The sequence below is a fragment of the Haliotis asinina genome, chromosome 4, assembly GCF_037392515.1.
Source record: "Haliotis asinina isolate JCU_RB_2024 chromosome 4, JCU_Hal_asi_v2, whole genome shotgun sequence".
Classification (NCBI taxonomy): Eukaryota; Metazoa; Mollusca; class Gastropoda; order Lepetellida; family Haliotidae; genus Haliotis; species Haliotis asinina.
In genome coordinates, this window is record NC_090283.1 from 67,757,094 (window position 1) to 67,778,383 (window position 21,290).

Consider the following 21,290-nt stretch of genomic DNA (forward strand, 5'->3'; position numbering starts at 1 on the left):
TCTACTAGACTAGAACCATTATGTGTAACACAAGTAAACTGTCCTTGATGCACATATATAAAGGGCACCTGACAAGTCTGACATATGAATGGTGTGAGGTTGTATTATTCTGTGAATGGATCGCTGGCCTCATGTATACCACTGAATGGATTCATGTGAAACTGTGATATCATCTTTTGCCATAGCGACTTTTGATAATATAATTTGTGATTCTTATACTTACTTGTGGAATATTTGACATACTTTCTTAAGTCTTTGTATACTCTTCAAAAAAGTAAGGGGACTGTACCTTCAATGTACGAGTGTCGAGATTGGGCAATGTATAGGATTGAATCAATGTTGATACAATAATAATGGGTGTTTTGAGAATGCATCACCGCATGGATTTTATTCAAAGCAAAGCTGTTCGTTCAGTTATTCCCCTTGTTAGGTGACTGGAGTATGACATGAAAATTCCAGGTTTACAAGTTTTAGTCAGTAGTGTGTGATTTGACCCTGAAAACCCTGACCATGCACAGATGCAAGAAAATTTTCGGAAAAATAGTCTACAGTGACCTGCCCTACAAACGTCAAGATTCAAACTGACACCCCATGTACGTGTAGGAGGCTCCCACGTTGTGCACGTGCTTCCCATGCATGGTGTTTGCGTGTGGTGATAACGTGAAATAATGCATACACAAGATGATTGTCATTGTAACGTTTTACAGTGGGTTTTCTTTCTACCAGACTTCAAAGTTCAGGTTCCCCTACATTTTTAAGAGTAAATTATTGTGTAAGTTTCGTCTCAAACTGGACGAAGCTGATGCTGATCATTGTTTCATAATATTTACTCGTTATACTCTTCTTGTCATTCTAGAAGGCACTAATCATGCAAAGGAATCGAGGGTGGAAGTACACCGGTGAAAACAGTCGCCATGCCGAGTGGGATGATGTTCTGCCTGTTCCAAAGCTCAGCTTCTCAGTGGCATCTATCCTCGTCTTCGGTCTGGCGGTGCTGTGTTTTGTGAACAGTTATGACGGGGAGTTTGTGTTTGACGACTTGTTTGCCATCACCAAAAATAAAGATATCTTACCTGAAACTCCACTCACAGCTATATTTTCACACGATTTCTGGGGACAGGCGTTGGATGAAAAGAGTCACAAGTCTTACAGGCCAATTACTGTGATGACCTTCAGGTATGATATGTCACTACGAGGATAAGAATGAAGATTTTATGGATATCAACTTCTTTATATGAGAACACAACGTTTCGGAGTTAATGCTTACTCCTTCATCAGGTGATTGAGAATGGGGTACAGAGCTATATTTATATGTACAGGTAAAGCAATAACAAAGTAACAAGTGGAATGACTTAACGAAAGCTGGAAGCCAGTATAAACAAGCGCTGATTGGAAACCGACAGTTATGATAACAATGATAGAAGCCAATGGTAATACATTACAGATGATGGGATATGTTTACATAACACAGGTAGGGGGTAAGGACGATGTACATGATAGGGGAAAAGGGTGGAAGCCAATGGTGGATGATGTTTACATAACACATGATTGGGGATAAGGATGATGTACATGACTGCATGAGGGTTGATGGGCATGTTTACATGGGGGTAGATGATGTACAAACACAAGTAGATAAGGATGTACACGGGTACAAGTAGATAAGGATGTTCTACCCCCATGTAAACATGCCCATCAACCCTCATGCAGTCATGTACATCATCCTTATCCCCAATCATGTGTTATGTAAACATCATCCACCATTGGCTTCCACCCTTTTCCCCTATCATGTACATCGTCCTTACCCCCTACCTGTGTTATGTAAACATATCCCATCATCTGTAATGTATTACCATTGGCTTCTATCATTGTTATCATAACTGTCGGTTTCCAATCAGCGCTTGTTTATACTGGCTTCCAGCTTTCGTTAAGTCATTCCACTTGTTACTTTGTTATTGCTTTACCTGTACATATAAATATAGCTCTGTACCCCATTCTCAATCACCTGATGAAGGAGTAAGCATTAACTCCGAAACGTTGTGTTCTCATATAAAGAAGTTGATATCCATACAATCTTCATTCTTATGCATTTCACTTCTAAATGCCCTTCAAAGACTTGTCACTACGAGGAGCTTAGAAAGTTGAGGGTTATGAATATGTGGGAGCTATTTGCTAATGACGACTACCGAAGACATGATTCTACATTTCACATGTGTAATGACCCTAACTACATTAGCAAATATTCAAAGACGACTGTCATTGTTTACATTGAGTTTCTGCATTTTACATCCTATGTGGACAAATAAAATGAGCATGTGTAACATCTCGGCGTGATGATCAGCCTCGAGGTTTGGGTTGGTTTGTTGATGCTGTGTTTCTTCTTATTTGGTGTTTGGTTTGATTTTGTTTTTGTTTGTTATATTCGATTAATTTGTTCAATATATAAATCTTTCTGTGGTCTATTTTGTGTTTGTTTTCTTTCCTTGTTTGTGTTATTATTATTATTTTTGAGTTTTTCGTTTGGGGTAGGGGATGGGTGCCGTTTTCTTATAATTACGACGACAGCAGATTATGATGTGAAATCGTGTTGCTGACATGAAACTACCTCTCTTGTCATTAAATCTGTGAATAAACATTAGGGCACGGATGGTGTGGATGTGCGAATGAGCTCAGAAGAGAGAGTCTCTTCGTCCAGTGAAAATTGATACTTCTTTAGCTAATCAATTAGCTTCCGGAATCACCTTCTGTCAGTCATGGAGATGTCAAAATGATTTTATGCGCCGTTTTGTGCCCGTATGAATAGTATGTGGTTCCTGAGATTTACCTCGTTTGCGACTACTCTCCAGGTGGAACTACGCATGGGCAGGTGGACTACATCCACGGGGCTTCCATGTTGTCAACATCGTCCTGCACGGCTTGGTGTCGGTCATCTTCCTGGCAGTATTCTCTGTCCTCATGTCTGGTTACCAGGTGGACCAGGAATCTGCCAGGCCGGTGTTTGTCTCGCCTCGAGCTTCTCTCCTGTGTGCCGTGTTGTTTGCTGTGCATCCCATTCATGCCGAGAGTGTGAGTGAATATAACTTTTTCATTTGAATTCCTGTACAGCTTAGACAAAGGGGCAACACACAAAAATCACATATTTCAATATTCGAAACTAAACGCAGTTTTAAAATTAGTCAAAATGTATTCAGTAGCATTATACACTCATTGTTCTTTTTCTGCTTGAAAACAGAAAGCTCAATATAAGTGTTGAAATGGTGTGTTCCCACTTTGCCGGACAGCTGATGTGATGATAACAGATTAAAAGTAACGGTCCGTTAGCTTGCCGGCTATAGTCTGTTTTCAATGAGTAGTTCTCACCTGTAGTTTCATTTGGGGGACATCAGAGTTTGACAGCTGAGTTCGAACTCATTATTACAAAGCATCAATTTGAATTTGTTTCGAGTGAACTCGATTTCAGTAACTAATCTGACTAACTGAACACGAATTATACTAAATTGAGTGAACCTTATTCAAATGATTATTTCTGCCTGTATGTCATTGCAAAATGGCAAACGCACAAGTTAACATTGAATTCATTCCGAATTCAAGAGGAGGTAGACACTTAATCTATCTTGGTCACAAGTTTAGGGTTAAGAGCACAAAAGGGGACCGAATTCATTGGAAGTGTTGTAAGGCAGGTTGTCCTGCAACCGCCAACACCGTCAGTGATGTTCTCAGCAGTTCCAAGAACATACACAATCATCAAGATCAAGTTCAGCTGCATATTGACACTTTCCTTGCTGCGTTGAAGACCAAAGTCCGGAGTGATTCGAGACCAGTTCAGGCTATATACTATGAAGGAACTGAAAGTAAGTTTAACATCATGGACATGACCTATCATATCAAATCAAACTGAGATACTGAAATGTGCAATGGATTTTGTAAATGGAATATCAAGTCAATAAGGTTGCATTGGTGTCCCTGTGTTGGAATGATTATGTATATTTCTGTATATTTGTATAATTGTTTCATGTTTCTGCTTGGTGTGTCTGTGTTGGAGTGATTGTGTATATTTCTGTATATTTGTATATATTTTTATGTTTCTGCTTGGTGTCCCTGTGTTTGAATGATTATGTATATGTCTGTATATTTTATTTATGAAAGCAAATTAATTTTTGAAATTGTACCAAATTTATATATACCAAACTGAATTGCTGAAATAAAAAAATCAAAATGTAGTGTGTTAATCGTTTGTTAGATCGAAACAGACTATAAGTTAATCCCCTATTGTTATAGGGATTATCGCGCAACAGTGATTTTTTATTCCGAACAAAAGCGTCCGGCAAAGTGGGAACCCCCCGTTGAAATGTTATACCGTTGTGAAGCCAGAGTTACCCCTCTTAGATTGTGACGCATTATGTGACGGTTAAGCGAAGGGAGTTCCTAGGATCGTGCATGACTAAATGTGACGTGTCAGTAATCTGAAATATTCTGACAATGTTATTTTCCCTTTACGGTTCTTCAGTAGTCTGAAATCTGTCCCAAAATACCGTTGTCGTTGCGTCAACTGTGGAACAGCTGTTTTGTTTACATATCAAACAAGTGCAGTTTTCACATCCGTTTTCTTCTCTTCATTCTTCTTGATCACTATTTTAATGTGAACAATATAGTAAGCAGTCTTGACCTTGCTATGTTGCAGGTTGCTGGTCTCGTAGGTCGGGCTGACCTGCTGTGTGCCTTGACCTTTCTTCTTTCATTCCTCCTCTATGCCAGGGCCTGCGCCTCATGTAAGTCGTATTGCTATATGTTGTGCATATTTCACTAGCATACTTGTGATTTGCCTTTTGCTATCACCATAGTTACTGTTTTTACCCTGATTAGTATTGTCAACATTTGTAGTATTCATAGTAGTAGTCGTAGTAGGCGCAACACATTCGTAGTAGCAGTTGTAGTAGTACTTGTACTACTACGGATTACTAGTAGTGGTAGTCGTCGTCGTAGTAGTAGTAGTAGTTGTTGTTGTTGTAGTAGCAGCAAAAGTAATAGTGGTCACAGTAGCAGTAGCAGCAGTAGTAGTAGTAGCAATAGCAACAGCAATCGGAGTCGTCGTCGTAGTAGCAGTAGTAGTTGTTGTAGTAGTAGCAGCAAAAGTAATAGTGGCCACAGTAGCAGTAGCAGCAGTAGTAGTAGTAGCAATAGCAACATCAATCGGAGTCGTCGTCGTCGTAGTAGTAGTAGCAGTAGTAGTAGTAGTAGTAGTAGTAGCAGCAGCAGTAGTAGTAGTAGTACTACTACTACTACTACTACTAGTAGTAGCAGCAGCAGCAGTAGTAGTAGTAGTAGCAGGTAGTAGTGGTGGCGGTGGTAGTATGACGCTGATCCTATGTTTCTATGCACACACTAGTGCGTTCTGAACAGGTAGGCTCGTATTAAGCGCAACACCAAACATATGGCGTTGTAAACGTAAGCCAATAAAAAAATTATATATCCTATACCTAAACATAACCTGAATTGTAAAGACGAAGTTGTTTAGATTTATGCTAGTGTATGCTCCATACGATACTAAGTTTGCTCTCGATTACTATAAAGACAAAACTATGCACAAGGTATGATAATGTAACACCGGTGGTATATATGTTCTTCTCAGCTTCATCTCAGATGAGCTACCGTCCCGAGTCCTTCTCCCTGGTGTCTATCATAGCCAGTATGTGTCTGTGTGTCGTGTCCACCTTCTGTAAGGAGCAGGGCATCACTGTCATAGTAAGTAGTCTCATGCCTGGTCAGCTACCGTCCCGAGTCCTTCTCCCTGGTGTCTATCATAGCCAGTCTGTGTCTGTGTGTCGTGTCCACCTTCTGTAAGGAGCAGGGCATCACTGTCATAGTAGGTAGTCTCATGCCTGGTCAGCTACCGTCCCGAGTCCTTCTCCCTGGTGTCTATCATAGCCAGTCTGTGTCTGTGTGTCGTGTCCACCTTCTGTAAGGAGCAGGGCATCACTGTCATAGTAGGTAGTCTCATGCCTGGTCAGCTACCGTCCCGAGTCCTTCTCCCTGGTGTCTATCATAGCCAGTCTGTGTCTGTGTGTCGTGTCGACCTTCTGTAAGGAGCAGGGCATCACTGTCATAGTAAGTAGTCTCATGCCTGGTCAGCTACCGTCCCGAGTCCTTCTCCCCGGTGTCTATCATAGCCAGTCTGTGTCTGTGTGTCGTGTCGACCTTCTGTAAGGAGCAGGGCATCACTGTCATAGTAGGTAGTCTCATGCCTGGTCAGCTACCGTCCCGAGTCCTTCTCCCTGGTGTCTATCATAGCCAGTATGTGTCTGTGTGTCGTGTCCACCTTCTGTCAGGAGCAGGGCATCACTGTCATAGTAAGTAGTCTCATGCCTGGTCAGCTACCGTCCCGAGTCCTTCTCCCTGGTGTCTATCATAGCCAGTCTGTGTCTGTGTGTCGTGTCCACCTTCTGTCAGGAGCAGGGCATCACTGTCATAGTAGGTAGTCTCATGCCTGGTCAGCTACCGTCCCGAGTCCTTCTCCCTGGTGTCTATCATAGCCAGTCTGTGTCTGTGTGTCGTGTCCACCTTCTGTCAGGAGCAGGGCATCACTGTCATAGTAGGTAGTCTCATGCCTGGTCAGCTACCGTCCCGAGTCCTTCTCCCTGGTGTCTATCATAGCCAGTCTGTGTCTGTGTGTCGTGTCCACCTTCTGTCAGGAGCAGGGCATCACTGTCATAGTAGGTAGTCTCATGCCTGGTCAGCTACCGTCCCGAGTCCTTCTCCCTGGTGTGCATACTGGCCAGTATGTGTCTGTGTCCACCTTCTGTAAGGAGCAGGGCGTCACTGTCATAGTAAGTAGTCTCATGTCTGGTCAGCTACCGTCCCGAGTCCTTCTCCCCGGTGTCTATCATAGCCAGTCTGTGTCTGTGTGTCGTGTCCACCTTCTGTCAGGAGCAGGGCATCACTGTCATAGTAAGTAGTCTCATGTCTGGTCAGCTACCTTGCCCAGTCCTTCTCCCTCTCCTTCTCTCGATTTGTTTGGCATTCGAATTGTTTAGTATTTATGCTGTAAGTCACTTCTGTAAACATTCCATCCATACCAGTCCTAAACGTCAAACTGACAAATAGGTTGTATTTACAGGGCATCTGTAGTGTGTTTGACGTCATCGTTGTATGTAGAGTCGATCCTTTCCGGTGGCAGTCCTATAAGGATCATGCATTCAACAGACAGTCTGTCAAGGTAAAATAAGCATTAGCATTATTAATATTTAAAATTCATCCATAATATTTGTCTTTAAATGATGCTTTTGTTGGTTGGTTGTTGAACACCACACTCATGCTATATAACCGAGTGAGTTTTGGTTTACGCTGTGTTTAGAGATATTGATAATATTAACAACATTCGTTCAGTCTGAGTGAAAGAAAACATTGTCAGAACTAGCGAAAGACAAGTGTCACTAGTCTGTTGTGTTTGGACGTTTATATCAAACATTGTGCTGGTATGTTTCAGCACCCTTGTTTTTCGCTGTTTTTGACAATCAAACTCAGGACCCTTGGTTTTAGCTGTTTTGTTTTTCAATCAAACTCAACGAATATCTAATCAGCTCACGAAAAGTTGCATTTACCTGAGAGAGGAAATGACCTCACTAAGTTTTAGTTTATACATGTCTATCAACTTTCAGGGTGTTCCAGTACTTTGGGTTTGTAGTACATTTCTCCATTATGAAAGGGAAGTCAATGAGTACCTGCGAACGTAAACTCGAGTTGTACGACATTTGTCTCCAACAGGACCGACTGCCGCCATGGATGAGGAGTCTGATAAAGCGTCACCTCATCCTCTTTCTGACAGGCGCGTCTCTCCTCGTTACCCGAATATGGATCATGGGATCTACAACACCCGTATTCGGAGACGGTGATAATCCGCACTCTTTAGTCAACGGCCGCGTGTTCAGGGTGAGTTGGCACGCGATGCAAACTTTTTTTCTGACACTAATAACTATCCCTTCTCTCTCTGTCTGTCTGTCTCTCTCTCTCTCTCATGACATTAACGTATGAGAATTATTGTTTTTACCGTGTTTCAACATCGTTTCTACGCACTTTTCTTCATAGATGTTCAACTACAACTACCTTTATGCAATGCACGTTTGGCTCCTGTTGAATCCATGGTGGCTGTGTTTTGACTGGTCGATGGGCTGTATACCTGTCATCACCTCATTGGCTGATCCCAGAATACTGACAGTCATGGCTCTCTGGACTGCCTTTGGGATGTTGCTATTCCGTTGTTGTCATGGTGATTTCAACAGTATCCGCCGGTGAGTCGTTCATACTTTGAAGGTATGTTAGTATCAAAAAGTTTCTTTCCGCTTTAAGGCATGCATGTATTGTGATCAAAGTGTTCACAAAGACATTCACTGGACATACTGCGTGTGCTCCACAGATTGTTTTAAAATGAACAGAATACGAGGGGTGATTGATGAGTTTTGAGCCTACCACTGAAGGAGTGTGGTACAGATGAAATCATTTGGTGTGCTGATAGAGCAATCAAGTAGAGACACAGACACAAAAGGTGGAAGTATTTGACGCATTATTTAAGAGAGAGCAAGGTATAGATTGCAGAGGGGGTCACCTGGTGACTACAAATGAAAAAAAACCAAGAGAAACGAGCTGTGATCAAGTACCTTTGGAAGAAAGGCTTGACACCAACTAAGATGTTTGAGGATTTTTCATCTACACTAGGGGACGATGCCCTATCATATGCATATGCAACAGTAAAACGATGGGTGGCAGAATTCAAACGTGGGCGAACGAGCATTGAAGATGAACCCCGTCCTGGCCCAAGTGTTGTGTCTTCAACGCCAGAAATGGTCCAGCGAATCCTGGATATAGTTATGGATGATCGAAGAGTGACACAGGCACAGATAGCCAACTTAGGGGACATCTCTCAGGAGCGAGTGCATTTCATTCTGACTGATATTTTAGGAATGCACAAGGTTTCTGCTCGATGGGTCCCCAAACTTTTGTCAGCAGATCAGAAGCACCAAAGAGAGCAGCTTTCCAGGGAGAATCTCAGGTTTTTTTAAGGTGATCCAAAGACTTTTCTCAAACGATTTGTTACCATGGATGAAACATGAGTCCATCACTTTGAGCCTGAATCAAAACAACAGTCGAAACAATGGAAACATGTCACATCTCCTACTCCAAAGAAGGCAAAGTCAGTTCCTTCAGCTGGGAAAATCATGGCTTCTGGTTTTTTTTGGGATTCTGAAGGCGTAATCATGGTGGACTGGGCTCCTAAAGTTCGTACTATCACGGGGTTTACTATGTGGAACTCTTGAAACAGTTGAGAAAATCAAAGCTACATGACGTGGAAAGTTGACAGAACGAGTCCTTTATCACCATGACAATGCTCTAGCTCCCACGTCAATGACTGCAATGGCGAAAATCCATGAAATGGGCTTTGAACTTCTTCCACATTCGCCCTATTCACCTGATTTGGCCCCGTCGGACTATCATCTATTCCCTCAGCTGATAAGACATTTAGCGGGAACTCATTTCCAGTCCGATGATGACGTCATTGCAACCGTAATCAATTTTTTCACTAGCAAAGAAGTTACATATGTCATATTTGGGATTTCACTTTCTTAGTAAAGTACAAATTCTAGTACTTTTTTCGGTTGAGTCCCATCCGGGATGGAAGTGAAATCCCAAATATGACATATGTTGCATTTGACCACTTTCTAAATGGCATCGTGTAATCATAGCAAAGAAGTTGACTTCTATAAAAGTGGCATAATGGCACTTCACTCGCTGGCAAAGGTGTGTAGACCTGAAAGGTGATTATGTTGCGAAATAAACAGGTTTCATATCAAATGGAGTATGTTTTCCTTGTTAAGCTCAAAACTCATCAATCACCCAACGTATCAAATATATTCGCTGAAACTGTATAACCCATGCAGTTTCCAGCTGGTGCTACAAAATCCCAGATCTCCAGACTACAACGTATCCAAGCCACTGCTGCTGACTCCAAAATCTGTTTTGAGATCACTGCACTGGCTTCCAACTGAACAGAGAATAAACTATAAAACTATGTTGTCTTGCTTTTAAATGTCTCTCTGGAATGGCGTCAAACTATCTGTCCAGTCCCATCGATAGCTACCTGCCCACTAAATCTCTCAGATCAGAGAACAAACGACTCTTTCTTGTCCCTCGTGTCCGGACCAAACGATTTGACCACAGAACATTTTGTTATTCTGCTGCTACTGCCTGGAGCAGCTTGCCCATTGAAATTAGACTCTGTACAGACTATTCTTCCTCTCATCTCAAGACCTACTTCTACAGATTCGCCTATTCTAAATGATTCCTACCTCTATACTGTTTTCCTTCTTGTGTGCATGAGCATTCTTCTGAGCACGCATTGTGCATGGAATGGCGCCTTAAAAGTGGAGTATTGTGATTATTGTTTTTATTATGCAAGAGTCTATGAAGTACTGTGTTATATGTTACTTTGTATTTCTTTTTAGGATCCTGATACTTTCACTCGCCATGCTTGGTGTTCCCTTCCTGCCAGCCAGCAACCTGTTTTTCCGTGTGGGCTTCGTGATCGCAGAGAGGATTCTGTACCTGTCCTGTGCTGGCTTCTGTATGTTGGTGGTGCTCGGGGCCAGACAGATTTGCCTTCACATCCATTCAAGTTCCAAACAGGTAGCTACACATATACCTCCATCTAATGGAAACTACATGTGTGATAAGTTTTATTCATAATACATATTGATTATTATCGATTTGTTCACTTCTCAAGGAACACTTTCTATATACTGTCCCAAAAAGACACGCATAGACGAGATATCTGTTGACAAAATGTTGCATTTTCAAACATATATAACTCGTTCACAAATAGACTTTAGTGCTTGAAATTTTAGGAGAAGGTAGTATCTATACAAGCAAGAGAATAGTTTTAGATAATTGAGACGTTGATTGCGTTGGTGACGACGTAGCACGACCCCGTCGTCGGGGTCCTGGCTCTCAGACCAACCTATTTCAACATGTTCCGTACAATTTGATACGGATATCCTCTGAAGTCCTCACACGCTGGTTGGTGTGCTCTCACTCGTGGCATTACGATCACGCAACTGTAGCCCGTGGATGTATCGATCTTGGGCTGCAGTGGTAATTCGAGGTCTGTCTGTACCGGACGGTCATTTGTTATATCTTGCTCAGGCTAACATTCAGACGCCTGGCAATAGAAGATTTGTAATCTCCAACATACATTCTTTCAATGGCGACGTTCCGTGACGCAGAGTCAAGACGTGACGTAGTGATTTGACCTTGAAACTCCTTCAAAACGAATGCCAATTTCCGAAAGTCAATGCTTTTTACTGCACAGTTCAGCTGGAATGTGATTTCTGTGGCGTTGTGGCTATGCCTTTCTAATCATTGTAAGTAATTTAACCAAAATCAAGTAATAATCGAGTGTTACTTGTGCAATTGTGTAAAATCACGGTCCATATTTTGACGGTTGTTTGAACATAATAGGTAGTTCATACATTTTATAAAAAATACATATCGCTTTGCGTTTCTTTTTTTGTGATAGTGTATTTCGGTTAACCGTGAAGATCCGGGTTAGAATTGGTATTGGTCTTTAGCTACCCACGGGTTTCGTAGAAGGTTACTCAGTCGGATGCTCAGACTTGGGGACTTCGTTGACACATTTTATTGTCTACCAATTACGTAGAACGATACCCATGCTGTTGATCCCTGGATTGTCTGGTCCAGATTTGATTATCTACAGACCGCTGCCATGCAGATGGAATATTGCTGAAAGCGGCGAAAAACTAAACTCACTCGCTCAAGGTTTATTTGCTCGTTTAACGCCACACTCAGCCATATTCCAGCTGTATGTCTGCGGTCTTGGTAAAATGAAACCAGACCTGATGTCACGTTGAATTCAAGCATATGTATGATAAGTATGTTGTTTATAAATTCATAAAAATGTTTGAAATTGCCTTTTGTAATACTGAATATAGCCACATCACCCTATCTGTATTCCAGAGAGTTGCGGTTGGGTTGTTGTTTCTCGTTGCTATATTTGCTCTTCGGTCAGTACGGGTAAGTGACACGTTATATGCGCCAGAATAATTGGAACATATTCTGAACAGCTAAAGAAACGCAGTCCTGGCTTTCTGTCATTTTTTAATTAATAGAAGACATAAACATGAATACTTACTTTTATGAGATTTCATATTTGCTTCTTGGGGTTTCACCTAAGCGGTGACCATCTTCACAACATGGGGCTTTTCTGCAGCATCAGGCTGTTCAGCTGATCGTTCAACTATTAATTACCTCTTGGAAACATTCTATCCCAACCTAGCTCCTTATCTATATTAACCACCCCTTCCCCTATCCATCTGTCCTAACCTCACTTCCTATAAAAAAAAACCCCAAACAAAACTTCTTCTCCTCTTAACTGTCTATCCTGACGTGTTTACATATCTAATTAACCACGTCATTCTGTCCCTATCTATATACTACATTAATAAACCCTAAGTGTTCTTCTCATTATATATGAAGTCACCTCTTGTTTTCACAGAATAACAGCATTTGAGGTTTTTGTTTTGTAAGAACTCTTCCCATGGTTGTATTTTTTTATAATAAAACCACTTCAACATTCAAATGATATATGAGAATTTCAGATCAGTTGAAAAATATCGTTCAGTACTAAGTTCAAAGTGCAAATCTTTTCCCAAACAAGACTAGAGACAGATGCTGTAGCACACGGCCACCAGGTTGACGGAAGAAGAGGGGTTGAATTATCTATTTGTAGTTACAGTCATTAAATTGATTTTACTTGCGCTTCAGTTATTTTTATGTGGCTTCATTAAACGATAATTCACATCGTAATGATCCATCATTGACGGTAAATGTATATATCTATTTGAGAAAACACTTCTCCGAGGTTTTGATAGATAATGTAAAACCATCGGGGTAAGGACATTTCCCTCCCCCTGACTGCCAAAACCATGGAGGCGTGGTTTCTCCTATAAATAACATCCGCGCCTGACCTTACCTCCCTCCCCATCAAAGCTTCCAACTCTTCCACCTTTTTGTCTTGCAACACCTAAAACACCAGTAACCTGTTTTAAGCTAGGTGTGACCAGTACATCGTGTTCGCTCATATGATTACTTGAAAAACGTTATCGAATGGCTTTTCCTTCCCCAGGAACTGCAAGACTACTCGCTGCGTGTTGACACGTACATTTCTTGCACACATTTGTATTGTGTCGTCAGCAGTGGTGACGTCATTCACATCATATTGTGACGTAAAGTCGGAATGACGGCACAAATAAGGAGTTGCCATGTGGACCAGCCGAAACGGCCAGCTGATGACATTTCACTGCTGTTCCCTGTAAATGAGTGCTGACAGTAAAACCTGCGTGGAACTGTTGCTTTACTTTGTGTTCACAACGTTGGAAAACATCATGTAATGGCCAATTTCCTGTTACTGAGTATTTGAAGCACGAGAATTCATTCGGAATTGACTGCGTCATAAACATAACATCACACCTGTCTGAAGTTCCCACCTTCATAATACAGCCAGCACGCTTACTGCCACTTGCAATGTACCTCAGTCCCCCTTCCTACTAAAACGCCCCACCCTTCTGCTGCTCCATATCCTTACTCCGTCCCAGATTCACCCAACCTACCCACCCATCACAGCCCTCTGAATGTTCTTACTTCGACATTTCCGTCTCCCTTCCCTCCACTCTATGTAATTTTATAACGATGATACGATCAAGATTTCACTTTCTTGTGGTATTGAGACGAAATGTTCCTTTTAACTGCCATACTTCCAGAGAAACAACGATTGGAAAACACGACTGTCATTGTTCACATCAGGTGATCAAGTATGCCCACAGAATGCAAAGGTATGGTCCACAGCTGTGTCTGACATTTATTTCTCATATAAAATAGGTACAGCCAAAAAATCTATTTCGTTTACACTTCAATGCAAAACACTGACATACGAATACATGTAAAAAGAGACATTATTGCACAGACTACTATAGACAATTTGAATGTGTTTCACTCAGGCCACATTATGTAAAAATATTCTTGTCCCCGGATAATACATTAATTTGATTCCATTCTTCTAATGGTAGCTATTTCAAAATATTAATTATTTGCATAAACATGGTTTAATCTTCCATTAAGAAATGAATGGTACATCTAAAAATTACACATTACCTTGATTTAATTCAAATGTTTCATACCACTACCATAAACCGAAGTCACTGGTCACTATTAGTTTGTCTATCAGCTTCCGCGAAACCATTTGCCCACTCTTTTCTTCCTAATACTACACAGGTTGTGTATTGCTGTAGCTTCATAGGCAGCGTGTTTGTGATTACAGATTCAGTTTGGACTTGGCGGTTATCATGAGGAAATCAACAATACAGACTATGCAATAACGAAATACAGGCTGGCCATCGAGTACGTACCCAGTCTTACCCATAACGATCAGACAGACGTCCAAACCTGTCGTAAGAGGCGACTGAAGGGATCAGATGGTCATGCTCTCCGACTCGGTCGACATGTCATCATATCTCAGTTGCCTAGATCGATGCTCATGCTGTGGATCTCCGGGTTGTGTTAAACCACAAACAAATAAAACTACCGAATGAGTGAGTGTGTTTAGTTTTACGCCGCACCAAGCAATATTCCAGCAATATGCTGGCGGACTGTAAATAATCGTGTCTGGACCAGATAATCCAGTGATCAACAGCAAGAAAATGTATGTGAATAATTGTTGATACGATGACATGTGACAACCAAGTCAGCGAACTAGATCACCCGATCCGTTAATCACCTCTTACGACAAGCATGGGCTGCTGAAGTTCAGTTGTAACACGGATCTTCACGGGTGCACCAAATGTTATTTGAGGGTTTGAAAAAATGCGATTACTCGGATACTTATTCAGGTCCTGACAATCTATCTGCACGAAATGCTGTAGCACCGGAAAATCAGCGTATTATGAGATAACGAATGTAACTTCACCGTGTCCTGAGACATTATTTAAAATCCAGATCTTTACCCCCAGACTGAATCCTCGTGAGACCAAAGCAATGCTCAACCTGGCCATCATCCTGAGACGAAGAGGAGATGTAGCTGAGGCCAAGCACCTGCTGGAGACATCCATCAGTATCAAGTACTGCAACCTTCATCGCCTTCTCGCTTTATCACCAAACGTCATTGTGCATTCCAAAGTGGACAAGAGAGGATTGAAATTTCTTTTTCAAAGTGTACAGTCTTCACTTTATCAATGAAAGCAGCCCGGTATTTTACCTGACAAAATTGTATCGATGATCAACTTTTTCATTTTAACAATGACGACGTTTTGGTATAGATTCTTTAACTGTTTCACAGCGGTATTAGAATCTATACGTTGCTGTTGTCACAAACAAAAATGATGATCATGCATTCAGTTTTGTCATGTCTATACCATTAACGTCTCGAATGCCACTAGAACAACTCGCTACTGCAGTTATTTTCCAAATCCTTTCCTATTCCCGAATGCTCACTATATTCTGAGACTCTGTATGTGTATGGACCCTGCTGTGTAATACCAACTTGTACTGACAGCTCACAGCATGCAGACACATGGATGAACCTTGCGGTGGTGCAAGCCGAGCTGAATATGACTGATTTGTCCGAGGCCAGCTTTTTGGAATCTATTCGACAAAACGATACCTGTTCAGACTGCTTCTTCAACCTAGGTAATCTAGTAAGTATTGTCATTGATCTCAGAGATCTACCTTTGAACGATTTTACTTTAACCCTATGGCTGTCCCATTGCCTCTTCCATTGATTAAAGTATTATACAAATATAGTCACAGAGTGTAGACACCGCTGCCCATTTGCAATCATTCATCACCGTTACTATAGTCTGCTGTGAAAACGTACTGATGACTTTCTATTTAAACCAAAACGTGACTCGATTAAATGATCGTTTGTTAAACAACACCGGTATCGGTTGAATTTCCATGTGTTATAGACCCGTGAAGGTCTCGGGGTAGAATAGGCCTTCAGCAACCCATGCTTGCCATAAAAGGCGACTAAGCTTGTCGTATGAGGCGACTAACGGGATCGGGTGGTCAGACTCGCTGACTTGGTTGACACATGTCATCGGTTCCCACTTGCGCAGATCTATGCTCATGTTGTTGATCACTGGATTGTCTGGTCCAGACTCGATTATTTACAGACCGTCGCCATATAGCTGGAATATTGCTAAGTGCGACGTAAAACTAAACTCACTCACTCACTTACTCCATGTGTTATATAACACAACATGCAAACATCTGCATATGTTACGTCGCCCAGGAAAAAAAAAACAATAACAAAAACTTTAATTATGCAGAAACCTAGGACACATTTCACTAGGGTCATATTTGAAAATTCATTCAAACCATTTATTAACATTAAAGAATGAAGTCTTTTAACCTCAACATATTTTAGCTTATCATCCCACTGCGTATGTGTGCACGAAGAATTATTGTTTGATATAGAACAATTTTAAATATAATAACTTCATTTATTTCGTGGGAAGGACGTATCCATAAATAGTAATAGTAATATTAATAGTGGATTTGTATTACACTTTTCCATACTTGGACTCAAAGCGCAGTAAGGATTGATCAGAAAAAAGCTGGGCGGAAAAGATGGGTTTTGATAGATGTTTTGAAGGTAGAACAGGTTTGACACTGGGGAAGATCGTTCTAGGCAGTGGCTGCAGCGTATTAAGTTATTCTATATCGTAAACCATAGCCTCTAAAATGACACTGAAACAAGCATTATTCCTAAATATAATGGCTGTTAACCTTCGCGTTGATCTGAACAATCATATTCTGGATGATCACTTAACGCTCCGTTTATCGCAGATATTTGATGAACATTCTTATACAAAATACTCATGGAAAGTTTTATGCAATTTTTGTGTTCACGTTAACAGATCGGGGTCCCGTTCCACTTCCCGATCTTAGCTATGACCAATCTTAGCTAATTACGCCAATTTTACAATCCTATTAGCCAAAGGTTACACCCGTTCCTCTAACCCATCTTAGGCCGATCGTAGCCGGTCCCGATCTTACGATCCAATCCTAACCGGTCCCGATCTTACGATCCAGTCCGAACCGGTCCCGATCTTACGATCCAATCCGAACTGGTCCCGATCTTACGATCCAATCCGAAATGGTCCCGATCTTACGATCCAATCCTATTCCAATACTGACGAGGCTTATAGTACAAAGTCAGATAACAAGAATGTCGTATTTTCCTATATCAAGATGCACCATGGATATACATATCTAGTTTGCGACTATAAGTGTGCATGAATAAATTATATACATACATACGTACTATATACATATTATATATTATACCTACACGTATTATGATACGTATGGTAATACTGCAGTAGATATTTTATCTTTAAACCAGTGTAGTAAGAACGTGCCAACGGAAAGTGCAACTCTTCTTCAATTACATTTACTGTATATAATTTACACAATCGTCTTTCTGTTGGAAAGGTGTTATATCTACCATTGAACTAATACTTCAGTATCGAGACACGGGGCGATCTACAAAGGCAATCAGGGCCTGGGAAAATGCTACACGTCTATGGCCATCCTACAGTGCGGCCTGGAAGAACTCCCTCCTGTTGCTGGTCGATCTGGGTAAGATATTAGCCTCATGATGACAGGTGGCGAGCAATAATTTCACAGTTCAGTGAGAAACCAGACAATGAAGATATTACTCAGTTCACAAATGTTTTGGAAAGTTTGACATCAATGCAGATTTCTGCCCCAAAAATGGTAGTGGGGCGGCAGTTTTAATGGAGGCATGAAGTAAGATAGCAGTGGTGATTAAATGAGTGATATTAATATTCACCTACCACCAACTAAGCTACCAATCCTTTCAGGAATCGTCGTTTTCGTGCCCGTGAGGTAGAAACATGTATAGAAACAATACAAACAGATGTAATTATATCATGTGTTTCTCGTATTCAGAGAAATACGACAAAGCTATTGAGGTTGGCAAGGAAGCACTGAAGGCACTGCCACGTGATATGGACCTGATATTCCGCCTGGCCAATATTTACATCACGGTGGATGAGTTCCAGGAAAGTGAGGACCTGTTCCTGGCTGGACTAGAGATAGACCCACACAGCGCCAGGTTCCATCACAACCTTGGTAATATTGCTTTGTGCGTGTTGTTGTCGTCTACATGACAATTAGTATATGTGCGACTATTACATGTAACATACAGCTCTTGCGATGAGGATGTATCTAATTTCCGACACTGACGGCACACACCATATCTCACGCTCTTTGAGATATAGTGTGCTATAGTGAGATATCGTGAGATGTAGTGAGATAGTGTGCCATAGCGATGTAGTGTGCTGTAGTGAGATATCGTGAGATGTCGTGAGATATAGTGTGACACAGTGATATAGTGTGCTATAGTGAGATATCGTGGGATGTAGGGAGATATACTGTGACATAGCGATATAGTGTGCTATAGTGAGATATCGTGGGATGTAGGGAGATATACTGTGACATAGTGATAAAGGCGATCATTGTAAAGCTTCAACAGTAAGATTCGCATGCTAACTCACCTTCAGTTTGAGGCAACGTTTGATTTCGTGGTTTTTTTTATATGCTATCATCTTTGAGTCTCCATTCTTAGTCTGATATGTGAAGCTCCGAGGTAGAATAGGTCTTCAGCAACCCATGCTTGCCACAACAGACGACAATGCTTATCTTAAGAGACCACTAACGGGATCGGATGGTCAGGCTCGCTGACTTGCTTGACACGTCATCGGTTCCCATTTGGACAGATCGATGCCCATGTTGGTGATCAATTGATTGTCTGGTCTAGACTCCATTATGTTCAGACGCCATATGGCTGGAATATTGTTGTGTGTGGCATAAAACTAAACTCACTCACTCATTCTGTGATTGAAGTGTCGGAATGTGTGAAATCCATTCCTTGTATCCCATGACATGATACGCTGGAATATTAAAACAAGTAAATTCATACTCACTCACTCACTCACTCACTCACTCTTTTCGGTTCCCAGGTGTGTTATACCATCGATGGGGAAGGACTGCGAAAGCCGAGTCAGCCTTATCGCGGGCAGTGGAACTGAACCCAAGCGATGCGACCTACCTTCAAAACCTTCAGCTGATTAGAGAAAAAATAAGAAAAAATGTGTAGGCCGGATTAGCATTACCATCGTAATATAGCGAATATGAGCATTGGTTGACTCAGGCAAATTCGAAAGCCATTGTCATGGTGCCACTCATCGTTTAAGGAGACGTGCGGGATAGAGATGAAGTGTTGGAACATATACTCCATCAGCCATGCAGTATTCACGATATTGAACGGTTGTGTATAGGATAAAGCATGACCCGTGGGCATTACGAAAAAGTAAGGATGTTTTCCCTCGAGAAATGCATTTCCTTATACGCTTGGATGAACACAGAATAATAGAACCTATACACTAGCCCGAGCACCCCTGCACCCTGGATCCGGCTGTGATGGACCGTTTTTGATGTGACGTTCGCTAATCGTTACTCCATTATGTTCACTGAGGTTACAACGTTACACAGCTGGAATATTGCTTGAATAAAATAATATTCACCCATTCTCTGAAAGTTCATGTTTCAATAAGACTTGGTGAAGAAGTGAAATAGTTTTGAATGATGATTAACTGTTTGATAATAACTGTCAGCAATTTTGAGATTCAGCCTTTCAAATATTGATATCCCTGCGACCGAGATTTCAAGTTTTGTATGTCTAAAGTAGATACTAAATTGGGTGTGAATCTCTGAAGCGTCAGCTATGCAGAGCTGTAGATATTTTTTATATACGTGCGATATGCAAAGCATGAATTTCAATCGCACAAAAACAGCAACTATGTACTAGTATCGATCAATCATTCAATCATACCTTCCCCACCTCCGCATGCATACCCAAAACATGTTAGAGAAATATTAATAAAAAATATATGCCAAAAGAACAAACATCCAAACTGTAATGAATTTGTTACAGTTGGCTCTTTTGTTACAGTTGGTCCGTCTGTAAGCTGGCATACGGTGACATTACTGACACATATTAGTGAAGCAAAACATCGCACACACTCAAGATTTGATTTCAAAAATTCTTCGTTGCCAGACTGGTTTGAATTTCACAATTATCTGGTTTGAATGGTTGATATAGGCACAGATGTTCACATTTCTGTGAGTTTGGATCCAATAAACAACAAACTTGACACTGGCACTATTTCTGGATTACAATCAGAAATACGCTCGGACCAGTGTGCGAAATAGCCAGTAAATCTCCAGTCACTCGCCCGACTGGCTAGTGAATTTTGTAAATATAACATTATCTCCGACTTCTTATTTTTAAGTCATTCAAGATTATTGCTTCATCATATCAGCAGCTTACCTTTGTGTAATCTTCTGCTTGGTCTCTTCATGTTTTGTGAATAGTTTTGTGGGCATGTAACGTTCACGCATGGCAAGTCAACTGGCAAGCAAAATTTGGCAACTTTCACAATCTGGGACGGACACAAACAGTTTTTTAAAAATCGAATAGTGAGTAACAAATGGTTGAAGATTTTCGTCATGTGGAATGCATATGTCATGCTGACCCGTGAAGATCAGGGGTAGAACTGATCTGCAACAACCCATGCTTGTCGTAAATCCGACTAACAGGCTCGAGTGGTCAGCATTGCTGACTTAATTCACACATGTCATCGTATCCCAAAGATTTTGCTACGGTTTGCTTGTTTTCGCTGCAATATGCTTATGGCTACGAGAGTGTATTTTCTGTAATTTATATCGTTATTGATTAATTGATAGTTACTACTGTGTCACAATGTTTAGAGTTCTGAGTGATAGTTATTATGGGACACATTGCGTATCATCGGTAATAGTGTTTTAGCGGTATGCCTGTAAGGTAGTGCTTTAGAGTTGCCTCCCTTTGGTGTGTTTTGACTGTTGCTACACCGGAGGCCGGTCGCACAGCTTCGAGTCTTCGCTGGAATGCTCAAGAATCAGTGAATATGCATATATAAGGTTGGTTGTTGTGTTAACGGGAGTTGTGTCATCATTTGGCCTATCTATATATGTCTTCCTCTTTGTCAAGCCTGACCTACAATCAAGACCAGTCGTAGGAAAGGTAGGCAAGAACACAGCAATGCCCTGAAGACCCCCACCATATGCACTAGTCTCTGGCTAAGTGCAGCACGACTTCTCGATCG

General features: G+C 41.3%; 1 protein-coding gene across 1 annotated transcript; it reads left to right on the top strand.

Annotated features, from left to right (window-relative positions):
• The first annotated feature begins 862 nt into the window (after window positions 1-862).
• LOC137281810 (protein O-mannosyl-transferase TMTC4-like) lies at window positions 863-19,672 on the top strand. The gene is made up of 16 exons (XM_067813429.1): window positions 863-1,176; window positions 2,844-3,063; window positions 4,679-4,766; window positions 5,627-5,739; window positions 7,112-7,210; window positions 7,759-7,923; window positions 8,080-8,282; window positions 10,491-10,671; window positions 12,019-12,075; window positions 13,821-13,892; window positions 14,378-14,457; window positions 15,066-15,173; window positions 15,608-15,749; window positions 17,583-17,697; window positions 18,031-18,213; window positions 19,104-19,672. The coding sequence occupies exons 1-16, from the start codon at window positions 869-871 to the stop codon at window positions 19,238-19,240; spliced, it is 2,271 nt and encodes a 756-aa protein (XP_067669530.1). The 5' UTR covers window positions 863-868; the 3' UTR covers window positions 19,241-19,672.
• Window positions 19,673-21,290: the final 1,618 nt, after the last annotated feature.